At 36.8% G+C, this 24,812-nt stretch overlaps 1 protein-coding gene across 10 annotated transcripts in view; it reads left to right on the forward strand.

Moving 5' to 3' along the window:
- KCNT2 (potassium sodium-activated channel subfamily T member 2) overlaps positions 1-22,868 on the forward strand; it is a 120,647-nt gene extending 97,779 nt beyond the window's left edge. For 4 of the 10 annotated variants that reach the window (XM_051804324.1, XM_051804347.1, XM_051804344.1 and 1 more), the window contains 8 exons: positions 494-605; positions 4,902-5,003; positions 7,756-7,839; positions 9,059-9,187; positions 11,571-11,591; positions 13,680-13,980; positions 16,029-16,113; positions 17,185-22,868. In XM_051804324.1, the coding sequence (XP_051660284.1) occupies positions 494-605; positions 4,902-5,003; positions 7,756-7,839; positions 9,059-9,187; positions 11,571-11,591; positions 13,680-13,980; positions 16,029-16,113; positions 17,185-17,296 (946 nt within the window). In that variant the 3' untranslated portion in view covers positions 17,297-22,868. The remainder of the gene's footprint in view (positions 1-493; positions 606-4,901; positions 5,004-7,755; positions 7,840-9,058; positions 9,188-11,570; positions 11,592-13,679; positions 13,981-16,028; positions 16,114-17,184) is intronic. The other 6 variants (XM_051804337.1, XM_051804386.1, XM_051804358.1 and 3 more) reach the window with 3 other exon arrangements.
- The last annotated feature ends 1,944 nt before the right edge of the window (positions 22,869-24,812 follow it).

The following is a 24,812-nucleotide window of genomic DNA, read 5'->3' on the forward strand; positions in this document are numbered from 1 at the left end:
TATACATAAACATACATTTTCTCAGCCACTCCCACAAGTGTCAGTTTTCATCTGTGTTGCTCAGTCTCCAGTCACAGCATACAAAGAGGACTCAAGCAAAGATATCAAATGGAAAGAGTATATAAACTAGTAGCAGTTTACATGCAACCAGGCACTAAGTGAAGGCTGTATAACTTTGCATTTCCTGTTATTTCATACAGATTAGTGTCATTTTAGAAATCATTTAATAAAACCTCTGGCAATGAAATTAAGTGGTTTCTTTCTAGCCGTTAACCGTTTGAATGTATATGTGTTTCTTTGTGAATTCTACAGAGAATGTTTTGTAGTCTCCTCTGCTATTGTACTAGCATTTCATTGTGCCACAACCCACCAGAGGTTTCAGGGACTTCATTAAAAACATGGACATGAGCACAAGCTGTAGCATTACGTAGAGCCTTACATTTGTGAATTGTTATAATTAGAGGTATAACTGTTACATTCTTTTAAAATACAGGTTGTTCTCAAGCCTAAGCATTATCACAGAATTAACTCACCCAGCCAACATGAGATTCATGCAGTTCAGAGCCAAAGACTGCTATTCTCTTGCTCTATCCAAATTAGAAAAGGTAAGGAGATTTGCCTCCACTCCTACCCCCAATTTAAATGTTATAATTTTACTCCTTTTTCTGATTTTGTAACAATCATTTCAAAACAGTGGAAACAGTGAAATGGTTTACGGTTGTAGAGAGCTACTGTCAAAGATATTTTTTTCAAAACTCTACCCTTATTTAAGAATGAAACATGACTTGATTTCCATTACTTTACAATATAATATTAATCAACCAACCAATCTCAAGGAAAAGTGAATATTTTTTGATAATTGAATATTCAGAGCTAATATGGTTTTCCAAGAGGCTGATACAGGCAATTAACATGAAAAACCTTTTCATTAACTAAACACTTAAAACATACAGCTTTTATTATATTTTTTTATTCCACATCACTTTAAAGGCACTAAAACTTTATCTTCTGTATGCATTACCCTGTATCTGTATGAGATATTTGGTGCTGCTGTGACAGTTTGAGAACAGCAATTGTTCTCTGTCAAAGGACAGTCCTAGTGCCAGTAAGGATAGTGACACCACTTAATTGCTATATAAAACATTCATATTCTATGCACTGACATGCATACATTGGTATTTGTGAGCTGTGGAACAGGAAGGCTGTGGGAAGATAAATTTAATATGCTTGTTCAAAACACTATTGTTAAAACATTAGATGGAGCATATGAAGTAATACTGTGCATCTGTTTAAGTTGGTAAACTCAAGGACAACCCTCTTTTCCAGAGAACTTCACTGGTGATCTGACCTACCCACCTCTGCACTGCACAAAACTTACAGTATCACCTTCATGATCTTTCTGGCCATTTTCTGAGTTTATGAGAGTAAGACAAATAATGTCACTGTGACAGTCTTCAAAGACAGAAATCTTTCACTCCAGTCATCTCTTTTTCCCCTTGCTATTTATCTATCTATCTTACTGCTAGGTTCTCTTGTGTAGCCTCCAAATCTCTGCACCTCAGGTATCTTACATATCTTGGCAAATTTGAATTCATGCTAAAATCATTACCATCATACAGAATTAACATATAATTTCCATTTTCTAGACGTACAATAAATTTCCTAGATTGGGGGGATTTCATATGGTTAACTATTTATTGTATAATATTCATGGAGTTAATTTTTACTTGATGGAAAAGAGCCTCTTCTAGAAACTTACCTTCACAGTCCAGTTTCTTACAGAGGAATCAAATTCTGCAAAAATTCAGCCTGTGTAGGTGAGATGGGATAAGTTACTCAGTTGACTGTCATGCTTACATATCGGCCACAAGATGTAAATATATGGGTGATCTTTTGTGATTTGTTGACCTTTGCCTGTAATAGCATGAAGGCTCAATCTTATTTGGGTGGTATTCTGACAAGTGCATAAGGTGGAGAACTGTGAAGGAGCCAGACAAAAGTTGTTAAGCAAAGAGAGGAGCTGTTTGCAGCAGGAGGCACAGCTTTATTTGGATTATGCCACTCCCACTATACATTAAGGTTTGCACCTGTGGCTCCTCGATTTTAGCACTCCTTCCCTCAATAGTAAATTCAGGAAGGATAAGCTGAAACTGGCTGGAATCACGCGTTGCCAATTTATTCAGGGCAACAAGTGCCAGCACCTGGATGGTGCCCTCCAGACTGTTCCAACCTAACTCAGTTCCTTGGTGTGCAATGACCTACAGGGTTTTTTAAATTATTTTTTAACATATTCTCTTAATTAATTTCAGTTGCTTCTGGAATACTCTCTGGACTGTAGCCTGTCTACTTCCATGCAGTGAAAAGAGGATATTTATCTCAATTCTTTTTTGCTTTACATAGGCTCCTCTATTTTTTCCAGCAGAAGTTCTGGAAATAATTAAAAATATTTTAAATTCTTCCCTATATTTATTAGTTTATTGTGCAGATGTAAAGTTGTGAATATAGGCTGGAAGCTGAACAGTTAATGAACTTCCTATCCAAATTATGTTCTGCTGAAATAGAGGTAGATAAATTACCTTAAAGAAAGAACATTTTCTTCATTGCTGTTGCAGTTGCCTGCTGTTGATATTTCCCAGTCATTTCATCTTAACATTTGCAGGAAGAACTTCGCAGGTGGTGTTGTAGTTCATTTGATGTTTCAGAACTCCCTCATGCAAAATGAAAGGCAATTAAAAACTCCAGTAAAAATTATCTAATGCAGTGAAACGTATAGTTGCTTGTTATTTTTGCATTAAGCGCCTCATTTTCAGAAAGACTGAAAACGTCAGGAAAGTTGCCTTGAGGTAGCACTGAAACACATTTGCAAAATTGGCTTTTCAACCCAGTGGGCTGCAGAAGAAAGATACACAAATCAGTTGTCCATCTGCTGTTGCAGCTGCAACTTTTCTCATTTTCAAGATAAATAAATCTGACAGTAAACTCAACACTGACATAGGAGAAAGCAGCAACCCTTTTACAACAGAGAAAAGGAAAACCAAAACACCTATGGTCTAAAAATTATAATTATTTAATTAACATCTATTAAAATCTATGTTCTCCATTTGCCTTAGATAAGAAAACAAGTGAGGTAACCACTCCCTCTTCCTTGAAAGAAAGGATTTATAATGTTTGGGATAAGATTCCCACTTTAGTTTTCTATGGGTTTTTTTTTCCTAGTAAATATTGTGGGTGTTAACTGAAGGATAAAAATTCTAAACCTTCAAGGCATCATTTTGAAATAAGTACAAGCTCTATATCTTCTAATCAAACCAATACTGTAATTTTGTATCTTCCGTGGGGATAAGCATATAGATGTTAGGTGAGCAGAAATCTATCTGGGATGGCCCAGTATATTTGCAGTGATATACACAAAGCCAGGCTGCTTTTTTAACCTTCAGTTAAGGACAGGGCATACCCTCTCCATTTTTTGTTTTTAATATTGTTCAGGTATTAAGCAGATTTGAATTAACATGAAGTAACAGCAAGTAATAATGACGTGGTTTATAAAAACAGATTGGTACCTCTTAATTGGTGTCTTATTTTACATGGATCTCTAATGATTTACATCAGCTACAATTCTATAACTTTACAAACCATTAGCATACACATTTGGCTGTTGAACTGATGGGATTTTAGGAAATTGCTCCAGATCAACAACAGGAAATTAATCTGTCTTGACAAAAGGTCAGGATAGAACCAAAACCAACTGCACTGACTGTTCCCTGTAACAAGCCACTACCTCTGTCACCTCTGTATGTTCTTGCATGACCAACACTGCCCCCCACTTCTTGTATGTTCACTGGAGCAGCTTTGCATTGTTGTTACACAACAGTTACAGCCTCTCATGGCCTCTCCCATATTACTGCCTGTATCAGAGATGGGCCCTACATCTCTTTCATCCACTGACAGAGTGGCTGATACAGGGTTTCACATTAATTTGGGGCTGGTGATATGTTATTGGTATGACAGAATTTACTGTTATGAAGAAATAGGTATTTATGTAGAATAGTAAAAATATAAAAGCATGATAAAGAACCATAAAAAAGATTTGGCACAAATATAAATGGAGGTAGAAAAGAGGGGAAAAAACCTGAAAAGTGTATGAACTTGACCTTCTGTGTAGATATTCTCTGTTATTCTGACAACATGCAAACCCCAAAGGAAATAATTAATTAACTTTAAATTAAATAGAGGAAGCACATGCTAACAAGTTCTTAAAAGCACAGGAGTACACCTGTAATTATTTAGAAAGCAGTAAAAATTCTATACTTCATCACTTGAGCAAAGTCACAAACATAGGAAGATTGAGGATTAAGTAAAGATCTCCATCTACTAATAGCTGTGCCTTAAAATGCCATATATATATGAAGTTCTACGGAACACACTCATGCCATGATCTTTTATTTATGTTCCTAGAAATAATCTATGATTGTCTTTAAGTAGTTATATCCCCTTCCTCATTAATTCCAAAAAGTGTCAGTAAAGGAGATGCTGGGCATCACACTTATTGTGGAATAAAACTGCTGGCACATTCTGGCACGTTCCTGGCTTCTACATCCACAGTATTCTATCCTTCTATCCTTTTTAAATTGATCTGGTAGAATATGCCCACACGATTTGAAATGTGATGACTGAAACAATATATACAATTGAAACAATATATACAATAATCAAAATCTTTCAACCTGAAAAACTGTACAAACTGGACAAAGATGCTGCATACTTGTAGAAAGCCACGATATAGAGATTAAAGGGATTTTACACTATTGATCTCTTTCAAGGTAATATGAATTTCATGTTTTTATTATAGTCCTTCCAAAACCATCATTAAAATTGTTTCCTATTTTTTAATTCCTTAACAGAAAGAGCGGGAGAAGGGATCTAATCTTGCATTTATGTTTCGACTGCCCTTTGCTGCTGGCAGGGTTTTCAGCATCAGTATGTTGGATACATTGCTTTATCAGGTACTGTGAACAATAATGTGACTTAAAACAAATATTACCACCTATTCTATTGTACTTAATTGTTAAATAACCCTATTTTCCTACATATGATCCATTAAAGTGTGTGTCTATACCAGAAACAACCAAAGGTAAAAGATAATAGAGCATGTTCTACACGATGGTATTAGTTCAGTTATCAGTGCCAAAATCACCCTGACCTTGCACAAAATCTGTTGTTAAATAGTAAAATACTGTTTATGAACCTCTCCACAGTCAAACAGTTTTGATAAGGTCTACATAAATTACAGATTATACAGACTAACACTTGTACTCTGCAACAGAAAGTGCCCATTACCACAAAGCACTGTCTCTAAAAAAACAAATCAAAAAAACCCAACAGATTTACTTTAATGTATAATTTATCAGTCATCTGCATTTGCTCATAAAGGCCTCAATTATGCCATTGTGGCCCGTCCTCTTACTTGTGTTGACTAGACCTCCAGAGGACCAATTATTTTAAAGTAAGGTATTCACACCCTAACATGGAATATATTCAGTGGTTACTGAATGGGGGAAGAAAAGGCAACCTTGTTGCCCAGAATCCAGGATGGAGCTCCTCGTGCAAAAGGTAGTGATGCCAGTCAGTGGGAATAAGGGAAGGGCAACAGCCTCAGACAGTTGAAGAGAAAATATCAGAAAGTACAGAGTCAGGGTAAATGAAGGTAGTAGTTTCTAGTTTCAGGGTGGAAAAATAGGACAATATTGCTTGCTCTTCAGCAGTGACCATGTTGCTGCACACCCTGATACATCAGGATGACCAAACAGCAGCCCCCAGCACTTGCTTTCAAGGATCAAGGTAGACACAATAAGCAGCAACACCACCATGGCCCATGTAATCTGCTCACCTAAAGCAGCTACCTACTTTGTTCCTAGAGACAGGCTGTTGACAGCTTTTGTATTCAGGTGTGAAACACTGTTGCAGGGAACTTACTAATTTTGTGCATGAAAGATATTCTTTCATTGCAATTCTACTTCCAATAAATTTCCTGTAGGCAACTTCAACATAAATAGAATTACTGTAGCTAAACTTCTGTCAAGAAGTCATTAATATGGAAACCAGTCATGTATATGGACATATACATTCTAGATGCTCTAGAAACAGGTGTATTTGCATATAAAACATCTTCATAATCATGACCCAGAATATCAACATCACATACTGCAAAACTAAAAAAAAAAAAAAAAAAGAATATGAAGACACTTATAAACAAATCTGTCATTACCAACAACTCCTGCCAGCAAATCACTTCAATATTTTATATTTCCTCCTAGATGTGAACAGTCATGCTATGACTTGACAGACTAACACCATTCATACAAAGTGTTTAAAACAAAAGGTCCCACACACTTATTCTCACTTAAATTCCACGTCCTTTCTTTGAGCTCCTACTGCTTATGGGTGAACTGTCATTGTTCTAGAATTATCTTCCTTATTCCAAGTTAGAAATGCTATGAAAGCAACTCTGTTCTTTTTCATGGTTCCATCCTTTTCTGTACAGCATTTTTATCTTCTGCATACAAAGAACAGAGTAAATGACATGAAGAACAGCAGGATTCATCTGGGGCTTCCTGTTACAGGCCAAAAGAAAAGCCTTTGAATTATCTTTAGGGCACTGACTGAAAAATGAAAACTTGGTCTGGCAAATCCTGGTGAATACACTTAGTAATCTAACAAAAATTTCGCAGCATAAATGATGCAGCCAAGATAAACAATAAGTGAAAGTTACAAAAAAAATTTCTTCAAGATGCTCATTAGCATTTAGCCCATCACACTGGAAGATTACCAGTGTAAAAATTAAAATAGTTGAATCACTGTGTATCAAATTAAATCTGTCTAGCTTCTGAGTTTAAACAAATTCAGATTCCATAAAGGATTTATAGAATACCTTTGTAAGGTATTTCTTCATGAAATTTATTTGCTAGCTCTCTGTTTGCATAAAGCCAAAACAGTTAACTGTACGTTATATTCCAACAAGGACTGACAGCCAGCCTTGAATCCTGCCCTGCTGCACCCAAGAGGTGGCAATGAACAGTTTGACCACAGCTAGAAGAGCACCCACATGGCTCTCTGATTCCAGCATCCCAACTCATGAGGAAAAATATTTGTGATTTTTAGCTGATCTAATGTCAGCTATTTCCCAGCCTTAGCCTACACTTCTACACTGAGCTTAATTTCTGCCTTTTAACCAATAGCAACACACTTCTGTTAGCACAGCAACAAGCCTGGACTGAGACAAGACAGATGAACCCTTAAAAAACCATAAAATTACTCATTTGAATTAAACTAATAGCAGTTTCATCTCAGTATTACCCACTTCTCAGACCCATTTAGCATATGACAGCATTTCTTTTGCACAGAAGAGTTCATTATAATTTCACACCTGGTAAGGCTAAGACTTTACTTCCATTGATCTTATGTCTACACTCATCTTTGCTTTTATGGTGCCTTATTATGCCTTAGTCTTCTGAATCCTGAATGTACATTGCATGCACATGCAGAGCCAAACTAGAAAACTTAACTTTATGTAAGTAAATTCAGCAAAAAAAAAAGGAATAGCTATTTCCACAGTGATAAGATACTTAAAGAGATGGATTGTAAAAACAGATGTTCAATTTCTTTGAAATTCATACATGGTGCTAATGGTTACCTGCTCATCTGTTCATTAAAGCTTTTTTCTTTCTTTTCCGTCTCTCCTGTTAAAAAATCTGGCAGTCATTTGTGAAAGATTATATGATTTCTATTACAAGACTTCTGCTGGGACTTGATACCACACCAGGATCTGGGTTTCTTTGTTCTGTAAGTTATTAAAAAAAATAAAAAATTAGTACAGAGTACCAGAGAAGATTCTCTGCTGTCTGCAATGTCTTTGTATGGCATTTCCTTTTGTGTAAGTCCAAGAAAGGCCATCTGTTTCCTTTTTCACCAGGGGAGAAGACAGGAAAATTTGATAGAAAACACACATTTTTAGTTCCATAGCAAAAAACACCTCCCAAGAAAATACAATATAGTTTATAAAGCAAAGAGGAAAATAGGAAAGTCAGGAAAACACAGGAAAAGTGCATTTTGTATGACGTGGCAATGGCAGTTTAGCAAACAACTTAAAAATTAAGTATATAAACCCCAGGAAGCACTATCTATATTGCACAGTCTGGCTATGTACATCAGTATTCCCCAGTGCAATTTTTATGTGTATATACACACATGAAAAATAAAATCACTAACATTATTATTAAAATAAACCCCACCCTTCTGTTTTCTCCCACACCCATCATTCCCTAGCTGGTAAACAGATCAATTCAAGTTGCTTTCTAGGGACCTAAAAAGAATTGCAGGATGTTGTACTCTAAAAGGAAGTTATCAATGATGGTTTACAAAAGCTGCTTCAATAGAAACCAATTATGTATTTCTTGGTCAATCATTAAGCTTTGTTACAGTGAATGTAAGAGAATTGAATCTCTAAAAAGGAGCTCATTTTCATCTTGAAATAAGGCTGGTGTCATAGTAATGAAATAATTGAGCTTCATTTAAGACTTCCTTATGCCATTTATGCTTAGTGTATTACTTCCTCCCCGCTCTCTTCTCCCCAGATATTCAGCCTGCAGTCTAGTGAACAGTGAATTTGGCTGCATTCAAAATCCTCATGCACTCTGGAGTCTGTCCATCACCAGCTTCTTACTGCTGCCAATATTTAGTTCATTCTTTTATATTTTACTCAAATATGAACACTGGATGAAGGATACCATGTAAGTTTTTAAGTAACTTGAAAACAAGACCAGAAGTTCGTAAGACTGAACTGCTTGCACTGCAATGTCCTCTAACCAGGGAGAAAGCAAAAGAAACAGTATTACAAACTCAGTGGAAGTTCCAGATTTGTTGTGGAGCAAAGGTGCAATACTACAATATGATAATTACCAGTTAGTGTTTAGTTTTAAATTTTTTTTTCATGCGTAGCATGGTGAACAAGTGATAAGCCCTCAAGAGTTAAAAGTTCTCCCTCCTATTATTATTTGTTCAGATGAAAATCACAGAAGAGGATCTATGGATTAGGACATATGCCAGACTGTATCAGAAACTTTGTTCTTCTACAGGAGACATTCCAATTGGAGTCTATAGGACAGAATCCCAAAAGCTTTCAACATCCGAGGTACGTCAGTTTACTGTGCTTTCCTTTGGATTTGATTACAAAGTATACAAGGCCTCCCTCTGCTGACACATACGTGGTCACACTAACTCTGGCACAGCTGGGACAGGCTCTGGTTTGAACATGCAGGTGGTGACTAATGGCAGTGTGTGTAACAAGCTCTATAACCAGGTCCTCTGTCAGGTCTGTCAAGAATATCAACATTGTATCGAAACAGGTGGCATTTCACTATTCACACAACTTTTTAATTTAGTCTCTTGTTGCTCATTTCTAGTTAGTGTTATTAAAAGTATTGTGGGATATCTCTAAATATAGCTGCCAAACAGTGGCAATTTTTGAAATATGTATTCATGTGTTTACTGAATAAACGTATAAAGAATGACAAAAGAACTTTTCCCCGACTACTTAACATACTTTTTTGTTTGTTTGGGCAGCTCTTATTTCTGTCATGTATTAGCCATTTGTTTATGTGACCATTGGTACATCTCATTAAACCATGGCTCCAAAGCAGCTCTAAAATGCAACACTGAGCAACAACTTCCTCCTTTCTTCTGAAATACTCAGACATAGTTTACACTGATTTCTGAGGCAGGCAATTTGTATTTTTTTTCCATATTTTGGAAAAATATTAGAAAACACTAAGGCATATAATGCTTAACTGCAAGACTTATCCTGAAGTAAGTAAAAACATTCAGATGAAGTTAATTTGAAAAAAAGAGAGAAAAAAAATCTATGCAAGATTCCACCCAGTTCCCAGTGTCTCTCTTTGGGGACCACCGCTGTCTCTGCAGGTGGCTTTTACTGCTTAGCCAGTGGACTGTGTCACTGCAATAATGTCAAATGATTTTTTAAATATAGCAGCATTAACATAATCCATCAAAATCATTCCTTGGAGAAGAATGTAGTCAGTCTCACTGCTAACATAAAAAAAAGTCTGTCATAGCTTTCAGGAAAACACAGGAGATATCAGATTTTAAGAATTCATTAAATAAGGATAAGATAAAATTCATGGTGATGCTTTATCCTCATGTTCTGAGAGAATAGGGCTGGCTATTTAACTTCAGGTACAAAAAAGAGAATGAAAAAAAGTTGAACTGTGAGTATACAACATATTGTGAAGAGTGCATTTTTTGTGCCCTTAGTTTTTATCTTTCTGCATTTTCATAAGATTTCAAACATACAGGCTGACTGGCAAATAGGATTTGCACAGGGGAGGGGTAACTACAAGAGTAACCCTCATCTTTTCTATGTGAACTTTCATATTTTTTTGGCAGGATGTTCAGGGGGCAAGCATATACACTCAAATTCATCTTCTGAGACAAGCTTAACTGATAAATTAAAGATCTTTCAAATATTTTCAATATTTTCATTGGGAACCGCTGGAGCCTGTACACATGCAGCTGCTCAAGAGCCTGGATACTTGATTAGACCAGACCCAGATTTAGCTGGAGGTAGTGATTTTCTTTTGCAAAGAAGCAGTTTGTTAAAACATTCAGACACTCAAATCAGCCTGGAAGCCTCTGTCTGGTAGATAAGAGTTGAGTTCTATATTAGATCCTACCACCTTTCACAGGTGAAGAATTTGATTTAGATCAGATAGATGAAGCAGAAGGAGGTTGGAGAAATCTCCTGGTTAAATTTTCTAATTGTCAAGTACTGGACAAATGTGGAAGAGTGGCACTGCTTGTTTATTATGTGACAAAAAAAGCAGCTGTTGATATTTTTAAGCTGAAGGAATTTTTGACTGATTTCCCTAATGAAATAATATTAGCGTGGCCTACCATTTTAGCTTTTCAATACATTAAGCCATTGGATGAGATCTTTAAAATGGAAGTTAGAGAAAAGTAAATTGCTCTGTTACTCAGGAATATGGATTTTAACCATAAACTTGAAGGTTTGTTACTTGGAGAACCTCCAACATGAATATCAATTTGAGTTTAAACAGACTTTTGGAACTTAATTTTTACTGCACAGTAACACAGTAACTGTCAGTTAATGGTTAACTCGAGTCACAGGAACAATATATGCCAATATTAATATTTTTATATCTACAATTTATCATTTGGCACCCCCTTTTTTTACTATGCAAAAGAGAAGCCCTCACCTCACTGACAGATAATTCCTTTCAAAATAAAGCGAGGTTTCAGTGATTTGGCAACTAAATAACAAGTGAATCTAGCCTGCCTCTCAATGACCGTCACACCTATGATTCAAACCATTTCCATTTCATTAAAAAAAAAGTAAATAAAAAAGAGAGATGAAATCTTTTTTTTACTACCTCAGTAGGTGATTTTCTGTGATTCCTGGTACATGGTCCATGTCTGTTTCTTTACATTCACTTCTGTTTAAATTGTCTTTTGTTTTCTTTTTCCCCTTCATTTGTCAGTCCCGAGAAATGGCTTCACAAGTAAGTATTAACTCATTGTCTGCCTGTTGCTGGGTGTCATGGTTTAAGCCCGGGAGGCAGTAAGCCCCCCACAGCCACTCGCTTGCTCGCTCTCCCCAAGGTGCAACGGGGGAGAAAACTGAAAGGGTAAAAGTGGGAAAACTCGTGGGCTAAGATAAAGGCAGTTCAATAAGTTAAGCACTGTTTCCGTCACAAATCCAAAACACCGTCCCATACAGGCTACTGTGAAGAAATTTAACTCAATCCCAGCCAGAAATAGCGTGCAAAGTTAAACTGGGGGAATAAAGTCCTTACAGAAAATGGAACTGTGCAGGGGATCATCCTTGGGTAAATAGATCTTAAAGCAGAATTGTTCTAGACACAAACGTCTTACTGAAAATCTGAAAGCTGACAGACTGGGGCTTTCAGAAAGTATTTTTAAATGAAATTTGAGGCTGATTAAAACAGAGGGGGACACAAAGAAGTACTCTGTGCTGTGCTTTTATCTTCTGTGTATTTAACAGCTGCCACTGGGAGACACTTCCGTGCTGCTTCTGAAAGAGAGTCTGGGGTTCTTTGGTTTTGCTTTGTTGTTAAACAGTTGAACTTTTTCCTCTTGCATAGAGCAAAGGGCCATTCTGCACAGCTTTATCAACATAATGCTCATCTAAGTAAATACTTAACTGTTATGATGATGATTGGTCTCTGCCTTTTCAGTACTACAGTCCAGATGACTGTTTTATCAGAAGCTGGACAAGGAAAGCTACCAATGCAGGCAGGAAGAAAGGCAAAACAAGACCATCCTTTATACTCAGTTTGTATCTGATTTGTTCACACCAAATAGCTCCATCCTATCCATAAGTAGCACCTTATCATATGGAATATAGTCTGCCTACCTTAATCCTTACTGTAAAATATGCACAAAACCAAAATGACAATTTAACAAACAGCAACAAAATCAAATAGCATTCTTATACAAAGGGATCTAGGGTTCTCTTTTATGCCCTTCCCAAAACAACATCAGCTGAGTCAGTAACAAAACTTCAAAGATCATATCGTCTTAAGAAAAAAACAACAAATAATCTCTTTTCTATTGCAGACTAAGCTGAAGAGCCTCAATAAATTAGATGGTCTTTGCATGAGGTTTATTACAACATCCTAGTCTAGATTATTAAAAATGTGATTTTATTGAAGTGCTACAACACTCAAACATTTGTAGTGTTTGTTTTGATTGTTTTGCTGTCTGTTTGGGTTTGTTTGTTGCCTTTTTTTTTTTTTACACAGATAAAAGCTAGTTTGTGCAAAAGTGAAATATTTAAGTATCTTTCACACTCTATACAACTGACTCATATCAAATACTGTTTTATGGACTCCAGAACCTTACAGATTCTATGTGGGAAAGGCTGGTGAGCCTCTTAAAGAAAGCTTGTATTAAACACTGATGAGATCAGCAGATTCTTGCTTTCAGATTTCATATTAATGGGAAAAGGCCATTAAATAGCTCTTGGTTTAAATTTTCTTTATTCAATGATAACTTTCAGCATATTGTGAATTCTTTCTCTTCTAGGGGATTCATATAAACTCAGTCAGTTCATTTACATAATCTTTGTTTTATACTTCATACTTTCATATGTGCCTGGGAATTTGAGATACAGTTAACAGGCACATTCTACCTGTGGTCTTAAAAGAGTGCTGAAAACAGTGCAGCCAAAGTTGAACTATTACTTAATGAATCCACCACATACATCTAAAAAGCAGTTACGGAATTGAATTTCTGGCCGCAAATATGCAGACTGGGAAGGAAGTGGAGAAGTCATTCAGAAAAGATTCCTAGATTCAGGAAGGGCAGTGTCAGGTTAGAGTTACTCTTCTCAGAATCAAAGTGGAATCAAGTATTAAATAACACAACTTTGACAAACATATTTGTATCATAAATGAGCTTTTTACATAAAAAATCAAAGCCTAATTAAAGAATGCCCATTCAGGAACACTTGCTAAGTACTGCAACCAAAACACACGTTCAACTGCACTGCTGAAAAGAGGAGAGAACATCTTAATCTGCTTCCATTTTGTAAAGCCCTTAATCTCTCTTGTTGTTTTCCTTTCAAGTCTCAAATCTCTATCAGCGTGGAAGAATGGGAAGACACGAAAGACACCAAAGAACAGTTTAGTTATCGCGGTAACCATCGGAACTCAACCTCCAGTGACCAGTCTGACCATCCCCTGCTGCGACGGAAGAGCATGCAGTGGGCGCGGCGGCTGAGCAGGAGAGCACCCAGGCACTCGGGGAAAACAGCAGAGAAGATCAACCAGCAGCGAATGAACCTTTACAGGAGGTCAGAAAGACAGGAGCTTGCTGAGCTCGTGAAAAACAGAATGAAGCATCTGGGCCTTTCTCCAGCAGGATACGGTATTGCTATTATAATACTTCAATAACATTAGCGTTATGCAAGCTGAGCTCATTTTTAAGAACTGAGGGTGCCATAAGCAAAATATTAACTTTATGATAATGTTTTTGTTCTGTTGGTTTAGGGTCTTTTTTTTTTCGTTTACCAAACGTTTAGTCCATTCTATTATCACTCATTCCTGTGTTCATATGGAAAGCTCAGAAGGCAGCATGTCAGTCACATTTATGTTTAGCATATGACATGTATATGTTGAATGTACATTACCCTGTCATTGAACAGCTGCACCTTATTTCCACAAACGTGTTCAAATACAGATGAAGGCAGAACTGTTGTAAAAGTTCACTCACATGTCAAGGTGGGGAGTTTTCATATGTGAAGGATACTGCATTTTCTCCACAATTCTTAAAAATAGCGCCAAATTGTCACATTACAGTAATTTTTTATGAAGCATATTTCATTAGGTCTTTAACATTTTTATCCATCAAGTCCTTCTCCAACAAGGCTGATGTTGGGTTGCTTTTTAGTTTGTTCCATTTTAGTTTGTAGGTTTGCTTTTTTTAAGCTATTGACAAGAGCTCTGCAACACTTATTAATACATGCATCACAGCTGCCTGGGTTGCCTTTCTATGGCCTTGACCCCAGAACTATGGATTCTAGTTTCCTAGAAACACCAAGTATTTCTAGATCCCAGCTTATTAGTCTGCACAGTAAGTCCAATGTGCAACTTGGCGCTTTCTACTTCTGAAGCAGCAACACTGGGGTTCCCATGCTCAATTTTCACTTAAGGAATCCAAAATGTTCTCTTTTACAAAAGCATTACTCTTCATTTTTCAACATAATTATTTTTAAATTTGACTTATCCATAAAATATCCATCTGCTGAAGGTAAATGGGGTATTTCCTGCAGAATGGATAGTTTTATTTGTCTGTTTAACAATAAACATTCTTAATGCACGTTCAAAACATCAATAACCAATGGCAATAACCAATTTTGATATCAATAGCAATGTACAACCCAACAGTAGTCGTTATTGTTAGTACCAACACAAAATCAACTTAACTGCAAGAGAAGGCTGCTACAGAATATATAGCTGTAGTTTTGCTTAATATCTACATATCAAATATGTAAATACAGTATCTTTTTTTCCACAGTCCAAATGGATAATTGCTATTCCTTCTTTCTTTGTGTATTCTATACAACTCTCTGCAGAAAGATTCAGGACTCAATATTTTCCAGGAGTTTCACAGGCCACAATAACATTTGATCAAGCACAGAGAAGTTTTGTAAATTTGATTCATATTTACGGTAGTAACAAGAAAACTTTGTTGTACTACTGCTTCTGCTGTCAAATCCTAGTTAAAAGCTGAAAGTAAGCATTTGTTTCATTAGTCAGATTTAGGATGATTATGTACCGTCTATAGAACAGCAAAAACCTTAAAAAAAAAAAGTCAGCCTTCATTTTCAACACATCAGTAGAAGAATAATGAAAAATGCAAGGAAGGCATACTAATTTCCATTCATACAGCCTTCACATTTCAAGCCGTTGGCACAGGTGGTAAAAGAGAAATGCTTGCTAGATATATGGAAAAAGAGAAAAGATGTTTATGTTGACCAAATCTGGAAATGAATGAGAGTGCCATACACCTGCACTTAACCTTGATCACTTGAACTCAATGCCAGCCGAGGATGGAAGTTCCTACTTCCCACATACTTACCTATGCTGCAGGGCAGCCTGGTAAATCACCTTAAAGTTGGGTTACATTCAGAACTGTTATGACTGAAAAAAGCAAAAGAAGATTTTTAAAACATTCAGAAAGAAACCAGGATATTTTTTGAGCTAGTAACTCAAAAGATAACATGTCAGTTCCAATTCAAGTACAGTTGAAAAGAAGTTGCTAAACTTATTTGAAATCACTCTGACAATCAGACACTTTTTGACAGCTTTCTGAACCAAAGAAGATCTTTTATCAAATTAGTTTGTCAGAAATACTACTTTTCACAATTCATTTGTAAATATAATTCATTTGGTACATTTTTTTCTGTTCTCTAGATGAAATGAATGATCATCAGAACACCCTTTCTTACATCCTGATCAATCCTTCTCCAGATACAAGATTAGAGCTGAATGATATAGTGTAAGTTAAAGCATCCACATAAAAAAAAATAAAGTCACAAGACCTGCAAATGTTCCCATACATTTGCAAAAAAAAAAAAAAAGAAACTTCTATTTAAATAGCCATCTAATTATACTATGTATGTACATATTAAAATCTAATATTTATTCTCCTTAAACTTTTGCCTGTAATTTAGCTAACCAGTCTTAATAGAAAGATGAACCCCTTAAAATCAGTATTTTCAAGTGGGATTTTATTACATAGATCCGAAGGTTATTAAAGCGAATAGAAGTCTTCCCCTGAATATCATGTGATATTCATGCTTAATGGCATGACCTTAACACAGGAAATGTTTTCCCCTGCTTACCAGGAATTTTTGCAGGCTACATGAGAAAAAAATGAACACAAATTTGAACTGTCAAAAAAGTTTTGAAAGCCAAGAATTTTAGTTATCTAAGCATTGTTTCTTATTGAAGAATATGTGACAGCTGTGTTAAGGTCTGAGCCATTTCTGTCTTTGGTTTGCTCTACTAACATGCCCCATTTGCTCCACGGGCAAGAGACCAGAGAGCCCAGCTGTGCAGGGGCCTCCACGTCACTGCTGACCCACCTCATCGCTTTCTCACAAGGAGGAAAAGCTGTTAGAGAAAGAATCCAGCTCCAGAGTGTCAGCCTACACCAAGATTATCAACATCTGGCTTTTAATAATTGAGCACAATGACAAGAACTATCTATTGTTTTCTTTTAGAAACAACTCTGTGGACTGCTTGTTTATTCTTTAAGGTATAATGAATAAAGGCAATGCATTAACACATACAGTTCTTAGCAAAGCAGCTGTCAGTTCAAGTAAGTTTTCACTGTGCCTGGTACATATACATAATGTCTGGGTAGCCAAAATGTGAAAAACCTTTGTTATTAGCTCCTAAAGTGAGTGATGCTACTGAGTGTCCAAGTTACCCAACAGGAATTAGATTAAGCACCTTCAAAGTAAGTCTCTAAGTCTTCCTCAGATCTTTTCAACATTACAACTCTATGCACTTATCCCTGCTTGCACCACATTGTTTTAATAACAGTTATAATTTCTTTTTGTAGATACTTGATCCGACCTGATCCATTGACTTATGTTCCAAATGCTGCACCCAGCCGAAAAGACAGCTTCTGCAATACAGTGGGACAAGACACCAGGGAGGAAACACAACTTTGATTTGTAATTCATCACAAAATTAAGAGACAATTTTATACACATGTTGTTTCCACTAACCATTTTGAAAACTGAGTGGTATATTTTATTCAGATTTTGGAAACAAAATGACAGTGGGTAAGTGACCAAATGTAGAAATGTGGTGCCTAGAAACTCTTAATTTCAGGGATCGTCAGGCTTGTGGCCTGTTGAGTATGATAGTTGAACTTTGTCAGCCTAACAGAATTATGACACCTGTTTGCTATTTAACCAATATGAACAAATGTCAGATTTCATCATATGTTTTGCTTAGATGCTTCTAAGCGTATTTATCAAGGTGACAGCATGTCAGTGACTAAGCTTCTGATCTACATCAGATTATCTGATGCCCACAGAGAGACAATGGATAATTTGTAGTAGAAAATACATTAATACCTAAAGCTGCCAGCAAGGCTCTGCGTGTCAAGAATTCACTCTTTGAAATATTTTTCAATCTCAGCCTGTCATCCGTTTGTATTAGAACAGGCTAGTTTAGGTCCCATTTTAGCCTCCAGGACCTGAGCATTAGTTCTTTGGGTTTACACAGATCAGGTTGAATGACATAACCCAGTTGCTCCGCAGAGCTTGAGATCTGAGACACATCCACTGAAAGAGGAGCCCAGCTGGAGGAAAATCCCTGTCATCTCACACAGGCAGCCCCCCAGACTTGCAAAAAACTGGGAAGGTACAATCTGTGTGAAGCTGCATACAATGGTAGCTCAGGTGAAATGTAATCCTTTGAACCTTAGCGAGTTTGCCTAGAGAAGCCTGAATAGACAATAATACAGAAGTGAGAACATCCCTCTAGGGAATGATTCCTACCGCAAGTCCTTTCCATTTTCATGAATATGCCAGAACTGAAACTGCCCAAAGCATGTACATGCCCAGTCATCCAGATTACCCAAATGTGATACATTTTCATATGAAATGATGTATCCCACTGAAAATTAAAGAAATTTTTATCCCATTCCATAAAATGAATGTAATTCCACATTATGTGAAAAAGCATTATGGATTTAAAACCTCTGTTTTGGCATGAAGTACCCAAGAAAGCATCTGCTTGTATATGAAACACCTGGAGCTGCTACAGAATCTCCAGTCTGTATGCCACAACTGGTCAAGCTTTTTATGAAATTAGGCATACCTGTACAGGATCATCCAAAATCATGTTCTTGCTCTGCCATCTGTCACAAACTGGGAAGAACATACTTAAGGTTTAAAAAACCCTACTGTTACACTTACCTACATAGAACCAGTACAAGAAATTTGGCAGTCTACTGTCTGATTATTCTTTGAACATCCTTGATGTCCTACTTGTACCAAAAAAATCAGTCAGAATTATTTAGATTCTATTCTATATTCATTGATAGAACTACATTCTATTTCTGGATTAAAAAAACCCAAAAAATACCCCCACAGCCAGGTTGCCAAGTGAGCAACTCATGGATTTGAGTATATTTATCAGCATTGTAAGGATGTTGTAATCAAGTCATGTTCATATTAGGAATGACATCAAATCTACTGTTAATGCCTCCCTTCCTCTTCTTCCAAAATTTAAAAAATCCGTTCCATCTTAATTCAGAAATCCTAAAGCTACAGTTACAAAAAACCACAGAGGTCTCAGACTGGACTGCAGCTCTCAGAAGACCAAGAGTACCAGTTTTAACAGGAAAAAGGATAAGTGGAAAAAAGTTTCCCAGCAGGTTTTTTTTTTACATTGACATATTGAAGTATCCTCATGGTCCAGAAGGGTTTCAGTGGTTCTCCTTAGAGTCCATTATTATTCATGGTGTTTTTCCACACACACTAGTAATTTATCAGATTATTCTGATGAAATATTTCAAATGGGCACTGTGGGAGGAAAAAGGAAAATTGAAACAGCTGCACAGACTGAAGTCTACAGTTTTTTTTAAAGAATGTATATGGTACAGGATCTTGTCCAAGACCTGTCATACAAGTTATCCCAGAAAAGTCTGCGTGTACACTGTGAATAACTTTCTATTTCCATGTCTCTGGGGAGAAGACAGTATTCCAGATGAATATTTAAAAAAAAATACAAAGTTCTTATGAGAGTTCACTCCAAAATATTAGGAAGATCTTTTGTTTCATACCAAAGGCTTTTCTAACAGAGTCTCAAGGAGGCAGGCAGGATTCCAGAAACATGGCTACCCTCCAGCAGGCAAGCCAGATAGCCTGCTTTTAGGGTGATTCACACACTGTTTCACAGGCATTCCCTGTACACTGCCTATAATATGCACCACAGATTTAAGGACACTGCTGAAAGGATCTATAGCTAGGACTGGAGTCCTCACATTTAACAGCCAATAAAGCAGTATAAACAAGCAGTCAGGTGTGTCCGTTTTCCCACTCAACTCAGCAGAATTGCTGCTTAGCTAGATGAGAAGAGTAGCATCTAATGTGTCCTGATATTTCTCCAGGCCTAATGGATTTCTAATTGCTCATTAGCCTCAGAAGATTTGCTAAAGCAAACACAAAGACAGCTGGAGACACAGTCTCTAAAATGAGTGCAAGACAACCTTTCTGAACAAAATACTTAGTTCTCTTCAAAATCTACTGGAAGACAAGCAAGGTAATAAAAATTAACAACATCTTATGAAGCAGAAGTTCTAATAATCCACGAATAATATACCACAAAGTTCAGTTATTCAGAATAATACTGCCCTTCACGTTGAAAGCAGAACAGCTTTGCTTCCTCTGGAATATCCTCACAGATACTTTGTTCTAGTGGGATTTAGATCTTTCAAAAACCATCCCAAGTACCATATGAATGAGACAGTATGCACTTTCCTTCAGTGACCAGGGAGGCAATTTTTTTATGGTCATCCTACAGGCAGTCTTATGTTCACATGCTTTCTTTCCTCGTGATTATCAGAAACATAATACAAGCCTAACTGGACTGGAGACCAGACTGAGGAACAGTAATCTTTATGCTCGGAGCTGGAGAAGAGATAATGAAGCTCTAGAACAAGCAGGGTCAGATGACTATTGAGCAGAGGAGTTTGATCTGGCAACAGTTCACTCAGTAAAGAGAAAAATCTAGAGCTATGAAAAAAAGACTATTTCTATCTGTGCTTAAATGAATGCATTTTTCCTCCTGACACACTTCTATCAGCAGCTCCAAGATGTCCATCTTTCCCAACACTATCTTAACACAGACCAAGCAGTTTGGTACCCACAGTCACAGTCCCAGTGAGGGAAGTTCTAGCAATTAATAACTGCTTCATTCTCAGAAGAGAATGCTCAAGCAAAGCCAGACCTACCTATGAAAATGTGTTACCTAGTCTGCAATAAAAAGTCACAAGAACTGTTTCAATGGAATGCAGTGTGTTTCCTTAACTATTTCGCTCCAATTCCAGAACATGCTTTAATTCACATACAAAGTAAAAAGCACAGAGTTTGAGTTTTTAAAGCCTGCAGTAGAGTGAGTTAATGAACTTGTCATGAAATTATGTCTTGGAAATTAAAAGAATTCCCAGCATACATGCTTCCACTCTCACAAACAACTTCCTACTACAACTACTCTTAAACAATTTTAAAGTATACAAAAATATATCACTGAATGTTTCTTACACGTCTTTATTTACCAATGAACCAAAAACCACTAACAAATAAATTCCAGCATCAAGTGCATCAGAAGTAACTCACAATTGTGTGTTACTGGCCCTGTAATACACAAGGACTGACAGCAACTGTTCTGTAATTTTGAAACACTGATGCATGAGATTTTGCTTCACTGAATTCCACTTGATATCCAGCAGAAACCAGTCACTAGAATCTGGAAGTCAACAACAAGAAGCAGCTCTGTGCAGGTACATCAAGTTGTACAAAGTTATTAAAATACTTTTTCAAGGCAGTGCTATAAATGGAGAATTTATAAAATAAAACAATCTGCATAAAATATGGTTGCATATTCTTGATACTATATTAGAAACAGCCAACTCCCACTTTGAAACAGCCATACATTGAATAAATGTCTAAAGAATGACACTTCAAATTTTCAGCCACTCTTCCTTATGCTTGATACAGGATATGCACTGTAGGGATACAGGATAAGAGTTACTAATTTATAATCAGTTATGACAGGTGACCAAAAGTTTGCTTTTGAAGTTAATCCAAAATATCAATGATGATTTTGTTATATACTTCATTATCACCTACACTACCAATGCAAGAATATCAGTAATGGTAATTCAACACAAGTATAAACTCCCCTGACCTCTGAAGAAGCTTGAAATATTTCACTTAATGAAGTTAGAAACAAACGCTTGAAGTTTTTGAGCTCTCTATGAACTAAAGTTTTCTATATGTTCTGCAAAATCCAGACTTTATACTGTTATGATTTTTAAGTGGCTCGTTCCAACCAAGGAGAGAGACTGGGAGATAAACCATAGAAATAAAAGAGTAAACACTTTATGTGCATGAGGTATCCCAGACAAATTGGGGCACTCCAAATGTGATTATGTTTAAAGCATACAGGTACAACATGATTTGACTAATCACTAACACCCACACTACCAATTACTAATAATAGTAAAACTTCTCTAGATCATTTCCTATTTCTTTTGTCCTTTCATCAGTAGGGGGTGGCTGATGAACTACTTAATGTCTCTGGAAACTCTGTAGCTTTGAACAGGTTGGTACTTACTTCTGCTAGGGGTTATAAACCCTCACTGCTTCCATAACTGTACAGTGGTATGGCAGACTCCAAATAAAACCAGAGAATTGGTATATTTATAGTCTATTATTTGGACTACTGGCAAGTCTTTGTTAAGGCAACCAATTCTGCTGCTTGTGCACTCAGCTTCAGGCTGTGGTGAAGACTCTATTACCTTATCTTACATAATCATGGAATATTAAGATTGGAAAATACCTCCAAGATCATTGAGTCCAACCTTTGATTGAACACGAGCATGTCAACTAAACCATACCACTAAGTGCCACGTCCAGTCATTTCTTGAACACTTCCAGGGATGGTGACTCCACCACTTCCCTGGGCAGTCCATTCCAATGCTTGACAACCGTTGCAGTGAAGAAATTCTTCCTGATGTCCAAACTGAACCTCCTCTGGCACAACCATTTCCTCTTGTCCTATCATTCGTTGCCTGGGAGAAGAGGCTGACTCCCACCTGGCTACAAGCTCCTGTCAGGTGGTTGTAGAGAGTGATGAGGTCTTCCCTGAGCCTCCTTTTCTCCTGCCTAAACACCCCCAGCTCCCTCAGTTACTCCTCATCAGACCTGTGCTCCAGACCCTTCCCCAGGTTTGTTGTCCTTCTCTGAACTCACTCCAGTACCTCAAAGTCTTCCTTGTAGTGAGGGGCCCAGAACAGGACACACTGTTCAAGGTGTGGCCTCACCAGTGCCCCGTACTGTGGGACAGTCACTGGTTCTGGCTAAGCTATTTCTGATACGGACCAGGATGCCAGTGGCCTTTGTGACCACCTGGGCACACATTGGCTCATGTTCAGCTGGTGTTGATCAAACCACCCCCCGTCCTTTTCTGCTGGGCTGCTGCCTTCAGTAGCTACTAAATAACCTGGAACTTCATTACCATTCAGATAATATGAGGCCCAGCCCACCCATAGTTTAAAGCACAAAGGTACCACTGGTCATTTAAAATTTGATAGAGAGTTGAAAGTGATTGTCTAGGCTGTATAAAATGTTAATGCAGATAGAGAGTTAGCATTTCCAGAGGCGAACTTAGCCTGGAAAAAGGTGTTAGTTAACTGTATTGAATGTTTTTCACAAACTGATCTCTAAAGAGATACCTGTATTTGAAAGGGAACTGCAAAAGTACAGTAAGTCAGAGTTTTTCAATTTTTTTGTGCCAAAACACTACTTAACAGATGCCACATATAGCTCACAATCAAAATGCAAATATCAACACATTGTATTTTTTACAGATTCTTTAGCAGTTTCTTGCTATTTCACAAAGAAATGATAGATTTAGAAGGACTAAAATAGTCAGGAATCCTACCTTGTGCCCACAGAGAACCTGAGAACAAGCTTGTAGGCCCTAGAATTTCTGTTCTAAGTATTTTCCAGAGAAATCATGAGTTAACACAAAGAAAAATGGAGCAGGACACTCTGCGTTCTATTTGAAAAGGTAAAAACACTCTGCCACTTGTAGCAATGAAGAGACAGCCTATGAAACGAGATTGGATTGAACCATTTTAGAATATGCAATAGAAATGTAAAGTAAGAATTAATTCATGCTAAATTATAATGTAATCTGGATCAGATAGATACCATATAATCTGAATGTAGATGTGTGGTGGATTACTCTTGGCCAGCATCCAAACACTCACCCACCTACTCCGTCCTCAAGTGGACAAGGGGAGAAAAGAGGATGGAAAAGTTCATGGGTCAAGATAAAGAACAGGAAGATCACTTACTGGATAACCATCAAGGACAGAAAAAACTTGGGCAAGACTAATTTAAATATATTGCTGATTAAAATACATTTGGATAGGAAGAAACAGAGATGAAAATAGAAAGCAATACCTCCTCCCCATCTTTTCCTGGGCTCAACTTAACTTCTTGTTCTGCCCCTGCAGCAGCAGAAAAGGGTTGGGGGTTAAGGTCTCTCCCTACTCCTCCTCCTGTTCAAAAACATGTGCTCCAGTGTGAGCTCTTGAAGGGCCACAGTATCTTCAGAAAATGTCCAGCTGCTGTAGGTTGAGAAAAAAAGGGCATAAGCATATTCTGTGATAAATTGGTCAATAGTTTAACTAACTCACAAACCTATAAAACATTAAGAACACAGCGAGCAATGGCTTAGCTCTAGCAATCTTCCCTCTTATCTTTATAGCTCTTTAAAAACTGTGCATTTTGACATAATACATATTAAACATCCAGTATTCAAAAAAACAGAGTAAAATTAATTTAAGAAAGAACACAGGCAGTGTGACATCAGAAGGTAAGAGCCATTTCTGTATCCATTAATTGCTGTGCTGCTATTTGAAATATGAGAACTTCAGCACATGAAAATAAGAGCGCAAAAGGTAATATCCAGTGTTCTACGTGTACTTCTGCATGGCAATTTTCTTGATTAAGCTAAAAATATTTTGTAAAAGTCTTTGACTTCTGTTTGTTTTGATAAAGCAATTCTGTTAGATGAAATCCTGGTTCCATTGTGGAAAGAACAGGAACTTCTCTCTAAGAAGATTTTCCTAACAAGCCACTAGAATATTTATTGTTTCAAGTTTGATTGAATTGCATTGAGTTATTACAAGATTAGTGGAGAATTTATACTGCAGAAAAGCAAAAAGTACCTATGTCTGAAAAAATAATTATAGTTTATCTTGCTTATGACTTTTTGAAATGCCAAGAAGCTCTCAAAATACAATACTCCTTTTCTTTTAAAATTTTTTCCAGGAAAAAGAAAAATAGTTTAAAAATAAATTCTTATCCACAATAATTACCCATACTATTAAACCAAAACAACTACAGTCAATGAAAATTATTTTTCTAAAACCAACTG

Source organism: Manacus candei, unplaced genomic scaffold (assembly GCF_025592945.1).
Source record: "Manacus candei isolate 608988 ecotype Guabito, Panama unplaced genomic scaffold, ASM2559294v1 h1tg000005l, whole genome shotgun sequence".
Lineage (NCBI taxonomy): Eukaryota > Metazoa > Chordata > Aves > Passeriformes > Pipridae > Manacus > Manacus candei.